Source organism: Ammodytes marinus (genome assembly GCF_949987685.1).
Source record: "Ammodytes marinus genome assembly, chromosome: 2".
Classification (NCBI taxonomy): Eukaryota; Metazoa; Chordata; class Actinopteri; order Uranoscopiformes; family Ammodytidae; genus Ammodytes; species Ammodytes marinus.
Window position 1 is genome coordinate 33,960,107 of NC_137231.1, and position 7,500 is coordinate 33,967,606.

Here is a 7,500-nt window from a genome sequence, read left to right on the forward strand (position 1 = left end):
GTGAGATGATTTCAGCCGTTTGCAGAGGCGTGGATGGAAACAATAACGAAGCGGTTACGGCCTTAACGTCCACTACCACTGTTTCTTCTTCTACTCATTCTAATCCTGCTGCGCCAAGCTGCGTCAAAGCCAAGGAGGACAGGGGAGACAGAAAGGGGAAAAACCTGAACCGGGGCTGGAAGAGGGAGCGAGACAATGTGAGAGACACGGCCCCGGCTTTGGCGCCTCGAACACGGCAGGAGATACAGCGGGCTAGCCCCCCCTCGCCATCACCATCGCTGTCACCACCACCACCTCCTAATAATATTTCTTCGACTACCACTGCCAGCGCCAGTGTATTTCTGCCTTCTTCTTCGCCGAGCCTAGACCATCAGCAAAATCAGATTTTTTGCAGAGACAGAGACAGCGACAGCCACCACCTCTGCAGCGCCGTGGCGGGGATAATGGGCGATAGCACCGCGAACAATGTAAACAACAATAATAGTAATTCCAATTCTAGTAACTGTGGGAGTCATCAGCATCATAAATTGGATTGTGGTGGCGGTAAGAATGGATGTGGCGCTATTGTTGTGAGGAGGCAGCAGCATGACGACACACCGGCCGCGAAGAAACACAGAGTGAACACCGACAAGGTAAGGGAGGGATGGAGGGATGGATGGATGGAGATATGTGTTTTATTATGGTGTCAGCTCTGATAGGATAAACGTTATATTAGGCCACTGTGGGTCGTAGTTAAATATGGATGTCTTGTGTGTAGAGATAGAGTGGAATAAATGAATGGGAAAAGAGATGGGATATTTTTTCTTATATATTCAGAGCACACACTAAAAGACACTTAAACACACACTGGAAGAGGCACTGAAACACACACACACACACACACACACACACACACACACACACACACACACACACACACACACACACACACACACACACACACACACACACACACCCAGGGAGAGAGGGAGGAGAGAGATGCAGGTGTGAAGGCCACAAAGAAGCCTGCAGACACACAGTAAGAAAGAAAGAATGGATGGATGGATAGAAAGATGGATGACATATGATTAGCTTATGTATTTCATTGGGCTGGTTTCATTGTCTGTCTGTCTGTCTGTCTGTCTGTCTGTATATTTACCATGTGATGTACAGCCTGAGATTTATTTATTTATTTTTGGAGGAGGGAGTTACAGCAGTGTCCACCATCTTTAGTCGTTTGATTTGAGTTGGTTGGATCATCTTTATTGTCCTCGGGAGTGCAATTATTTTATTTTTTATTTTTGAAGATGTCTCTATTGAAACGGCGACAATGCATGACATGTTACTGTAATTAACATGAGAACCATATAGTCATGTAGTAATATAAATGTGCCAGGTTATGCCACACAAGCTAATTTTCATTTGTAGTTCCTCGCAGGTTAATTTGCTTGAAAGAAAACATTAAAAAAACTACAAAAGTACAACACATAAGCACAAACCAAGAGCACATACATTAGCATAGACACATAAAATGACACAACCCTTATTCCAGACCGTGACAGCTGTCCACTGCAGGTTGTTGGTGTGTGTAAACATAACGCAAATAGCATATGGACACCCATAGAAGTGCATAAACATATCGTATATTAAAACTAATGCATTTAAAGGTGCTACGAGGAACTTTCAGTTTGTGTTAATTCTAGCGCCCCCCTTTGGACAAAATCAGTAGTGTTTTTACTACGCCAGCTGTTGTTCCTGGTTGAGCGTATACCCATGATGACAAAGGCATTAAGAAAAACTATATAAAAATAGCTATTTTTGTGCACTGATGGTCTCGTTTGCTGTTACATGTCATTTATGATCGTCAGAGGAAAAATTAGACCGTTTCAGAAATATTTAAAAGTTCCTCATAGCTACTTTAAATACAGAGAAAAGCACCAAGCACATGAAGACAGACAAGGAGCATACAAGCAGACAGAAACATTAGTAGTATCTAGACAAAGACAGTCTCATTATCCAACATTATGGCGGCATATTTGATTTTATTTGTCTATAACCAATGTTTTTATGGATTGTGAGAAAGATTTGAGTGATGTGGGTTTGGTGTGTGCTGCTCCAATAGGAAAAGGCTGACTGCTGACTTTTGCTTTGCATACAATACATAAATATAGATAAATAAAGGTGAATACACTCACTCTCTCTCTCTCTCTCTCTCTCTCTCTCTCTCTCTCTCTCTCTCTCTCTATCTCTCTTTCTCACACACACATACACATACACACATACAGAAGATGTCATGATAATACATTTTGGACGGTCTATAAAAGCACAAGGAAGGAGTCCATCTTTGTTAAAAAATATATTGCAGATAGTTGGTTCTACGGCACCTGTAAAGTGGTAAGAGTTGAAACTGCACAGAGAAGATAGATAGATAGATAGATAGACAGACAGACAGACAGACAGACAGACAGACAGACAGACAGACAGACAGACAGACAGACAGACAGACAGACAGACAGACAGACAGATAGATAGATAGATAGATAGATAGATAGATAGATAGATAGATAGATAGATAGATAGATAGATAGATAGATAGATAGATAGATAGATAGATAGATAGATAGATAGATAGATACACAGATAGATAGATAGATAGATAGATAGACGGACAGACAGACAGACGGATGACACTCTAAAGTGTTTTTTGTTACATGTGCACAGGCTTTGTTTGCTCATTGACAAAATAATCAGGTGTGCAAAATAGAGAGAGAGAGAGAGAGAAAGAAAGAAAGCGAAAGAGAGAGACAGAGGGAGAGAGAGAGAATCAAAATGCTTATTAACCTGTTTTAATGACCACAGTGCCGTGGAATTTTATAATATCCTTTACAGCAGTTCACTTCACTTCAGACCTTTCATTCTCACTCAAGGACGAGGACTTGATTCACAGCCGTCAGTGAAACACAAACACATTAGACAGTGACAAACAGCCTGACAGTTTAATACAACCTAGAAATGGAAATGTGACGTAAGGAGAACAATGTGATCTTTATTAATCAAGCAAAGTATTTCATCAAAGAATAGAGGCTTCATGTGCCTGGGTCCTTAGAAATGAAGGTTGGGGTTGGGGTGCTCCGGTGGCGTAGTGGATAGAGCGCGTACCATATCGGCTCTGGCCTTCGTTGCAGTGGTCGTGGGTTCAAGTCCGACCCGTGGCCCTTTACTGCAGGTCATCCCCTCCCTCTCTCTCTCTCTGTCTCCCCATTTCAACTCTGTACTGTCTAATAAAGCTTGAAAATTCCCCCCAAAAAAAAGAAAAATAAAGAAATGAAGGTCCATCCCTGACCCCATGCAGCACGTATGCTGTCAGGGTGAGAATGGCAAAGAACAGTACAGAACTCAGGTCTCTTATACTGTTACAACAGAAACACAACAAAGCAGTGTGTGTTTGGATTGGCCAGTCATGTCATGGGGAGGGGGGTCTGAGTATAAGACACTAGAAAAGGTGGTGGAATAAGCATTTGAGGAATCTAACATTACAAATATAGTATTATGCAGGAGACAGACAATATACAATATTTCTCATTACAGTGACATAACTGCATAGACTAAATTGAGAGCTTTTCTGTTTGTGAGAAGAGTAGAAAAACGCTTTTGAGATGCTTGGAGCAGTTTGGGGTTAAGTGTCTTGCTCAAGGACACAATGGTAGAGATGGTGGGCACCGTAGATGTAATAGCAGCCACCACTAGTTTTACTACTAACACCCTCCTGTCCGGTGCCGGGGATCCAACCAGAGACCTCATGGTTACTGGGAGGAGGAACCAGAGACCTCATGGTTACTGGGAGGAGGAACCAGAGACCTCATGGTTACTGGGAGGAACCAGAGACCTCATGGTTACTGGGAGGAAGAACCAGAGACCTCATGGTTACTGGGAGGAACCAGAGACCTCATGGTTACTGGGAGGAGGAACCAGAGACCTCATGGTTACTGGGAGGAGGAACTAGAGATCTCATGGTTACTGGGAGGAACCAGAGATCTCATGGTTACTGATAGGAACCAGAGACCTCATGGTTACTGGGCGGCTCCCTCTCAAACTCTAGGACATCCAACCACCCCCTGTAGTTAGCCAAAAGTGAGCATGCAAATTTTCTGTTGTTGAATTATTACGGCAGCTGCCTTTTACAAATTGCGACACTGCTTCTCATATTTGTTGGTGTTGTGATCGTCTACTCATGGCGGCATTTCCGCTATCGCCAATCTCCGTAGCAAAACAACAGATTAACATTAGTTTAACGGGCATGTTGCTAGCTATGTCGGGCCCCCTTTTGTTTACATACCCTTTGCTTACGTACCGGTTTACAGAGCCTAGGCTGTGTATTAACACAGTGCACACACAGTACAGACATGTAGTGGATCGTGAGGAGATATTCACTGATTTCAGCAAGAAGTGATTTTGACAACAAGCGTTCTCCAGAATCACTGACTACACCTTTTAAGGAGTTAAAAAAGATATAAACGCTGCAGGCTGGCAGATTTAACAGCTACGCTCATGTCCATGTGGCAGCCATGTTAAGTGCATAGACTATAGACTATCTGACGGGGTCATGTGGGGACTTTTTGTGGAAAGATTTTTTGAGGTTTGAATGAATAAATAAAAAGGAGGATACAAAGATGGATGGATGGATGGATGGATGGAGTGGGGACAGAGAGAGAGAGAGAGGGGGAAGAGGGAGAGAAAGAGAGGGGGAGAGAGATGGAGAAAGAGAGAGAGAGGTAGAGAGAGAGAAGGAGAGGGAGAAAGAGGGACAGAGAGAGGGAGAAAGAGACAGAAGGAGAGAGAACAAGGGTGAGAGAGAGGGAGAGAAAGAGAGAGACAAAGAGAGATGGAGAAAGATTGAGAGAGAGAGAGAGAGAGAGAGAAACAAAGAGAGAGAGATATTGGACATGACAGCAGACAGACGTATAAAGAATCAAAAATAACAGATGGAGGATGTCTAGAAGGAGATTTTTTTTAGATATTTTTTTTATGATTTTCTCTCTTGTGTATTGAGGATTAGACGTCAGAAGATGAGATGATGACAGATGCTGCAGACAGGAGGAGCAACGTTGGCCTTCACCCCGACTCTGCTGTTTATTTACTGATCTGAAGGATTCTCCTATTAACACACAGGCAGACAGACAGACAGACAGACAGACAGACAGACAGGCAGACAGACAGGCAGACAGGCAGACAGACGCACACACAGGCAGACAGACAGACAGACAGGCACAGACAGACAGACAGACAGAGGAACACACACACACAGGCACACACACACACACACACATATACAGACGCACACACACGCAAACACACACGTAGCAAACGGCAAACGTAGCACACACACACAGACCCAGGCACAGGCACATACACACACAGGCGTACACACGCACACACACACACACACACACACACACACACACACACACACACACACACACACACACACACACACACACACACACTGCTGTTATCTTGGCAGGGTCCTGCGATGCAACTCTAGAGACTGAAAACTGAAAATGAATATTGACTTCACGTTATTAACAATCCGTTTGGTCTTCGTCTCAACATTCATATTGACAGTTAGACCTTTACCTGCGCGTACAGGTTTGAGTTTAAACCTTAAAGGAATACTTCACCCATACGGAACCGGCGTTCTATCATTATAAAATAACTATTATAATATAATGAATGAGGTTTTTCTTCCCTCAGTCTTCCCTCAGTCTTCCCTTGGCCCAGCTGTCCTGTTAATCCTAACCCTTACTGTGATGTCACAAGAAGGACAATGTAGGGTTAGACAGTGAGACCATAAAACACTCTTTCTGCCTTTTCTCAGGCTAAGATGATCCGATGACATTTTCTTTTGCACATTTATACTAAATAGGATCTCAGAGTTCAATACACTGTCATATTCCAACCGGTGAAGTAGGCCTTTAACACTGAACCCTCACCTGCAATATTCCTCAGTTAGTAAGATGCCACACTAAATATTGCTCTAATATCAGTCCAGACATATGCCAAGGACAAGGACTTTATAGTCATTGTTCAAGCAAAATGAAATTGCAATAGCTTCAGCCTTAAAGGTGCTACGAGGAACTTTTAAATATTTCTGAAACAGTCTAATTTTTCCTCTGATGATCATAAATTACATGTAACAGCAAACGAGACCATCAGTGCAAAGAATGCTATTTTCTATTTATATAGTTTTCTTCATGCGTTTGTCGTGGGTATACGCTCACCCAGGAACAACAAGCTGGGTAGTAAAAACACTACCGCTTTTGTCCAAAGGGGGGCGCTAGAATTAACACACACTGAATGTTCCTCGGAGGACCGTTCTACGCACAAACAGCTGAGACAGATACAAATGTCAAGCTCGTGAGATCAGGCTGGTCTTACAAGGCAACAGACCCCCTCTCCCCCTTCCCCCCTCCCCTCATCGAGGCTATAAATAAACTCACGTGTTTCAACCTTTAATAACGGCTGAAATGACCGGGCTTTGTTGACAGAAATTAAAACAGTTTTCATTTGCGTTTGAATAAGATTGTGTGGAGTATGTGTGTGTGTGTGTGTGACTGCCATTACAGTATGCTTGTTTGTATGTCTATTTGTCTGTCTTCCTGTCTGTCTGTCTGTCTGTCTGTCTGTCTGTCTGTCTGTCTGTCTGTCAGTCAGGCCTGTATCCCTGCAAGCAAACTGGATTTTATTGCTTCATCTCAAATTATCGTAGCCTTAACGGGCATGTTGCTATAGCTATGTTGTCCCCCTTTGTTTACATACCAGTTTACAGAGCCTAGGCTGAGTATTAACACTGGATTGTATTCAGTGTACACACAGTATAGACAGGTAGCGGAACATGAGGAGATATTCACTGTTTTTGACAAAAAAAAATGATCTTGACAACAAGCGTTCTCCAGAATCACTGACTCCACCTTTAATATGATCTATCAGTTGTTTACCTTGTGATTCTGACTGACAGGGAGTTGTTTTGTTTATCAAACAGTTAAAGGTCGTCAGTCCTCGGCAGGATTCTCAGTCTGCAGCCGAGCCAGATAACTCATAACACTTTGATGTCGTTTGTCTTTTAATTCTCTCATTTTTCATTTTCAAAGAATATCTGACTGCAGTGAGATACAACATGTACGAGATATACAAAATGTGCAAATAGTCTGAGTCTTTATTCACAGTAAAGGTTGATTTTAAAGGGCCATAACTCTCTTTTTTACTCTGTTAAACAATGACTAAGCATTCAACTGAAGCTTTGTTTAGACAGACACTGAATTAATTATACTTAAAATTATACTGCAGTTAGAATTGAGGGTTTGGGGAGGTTCTGGTGGTGTAGTGGTTAGCCCCCCCCCTCTATAGAGTCTCTGTCCTCTTCACAGCAGACCCGGGTTAGATTCCAGCCCGGGTCGTTCTCTGCATGTCATTCCCCTCTCTGACACATTTCATCTCTGTGTCCATGCAGTGTCAATAAGGCAT

General features: G+C 42.8%; 1 protein-coding gene across 1 annotated transcript in view; it reads left to right on the top strand.

Annotated features, from left to right (window-relative positions):
• Window positions 1–5: 5 nt before the first annotated feature.
• Window positions 6–7,500, top strand: part of znf608 (zinc finger protein 608) — a gene marked incomplete at both ends in the record, with an annotated part of 40,884 nt that continues 33,389 nt past the window's right edge. The window contains one exon of the mRNA XM_080036266.1: window positions 6–632. Coding sequence (XP_079892392.1) covers window positions 6–632 — 627 coding nt within the window. The remainder of the gene's footprint in view (window positions 633–7,500) is intronic.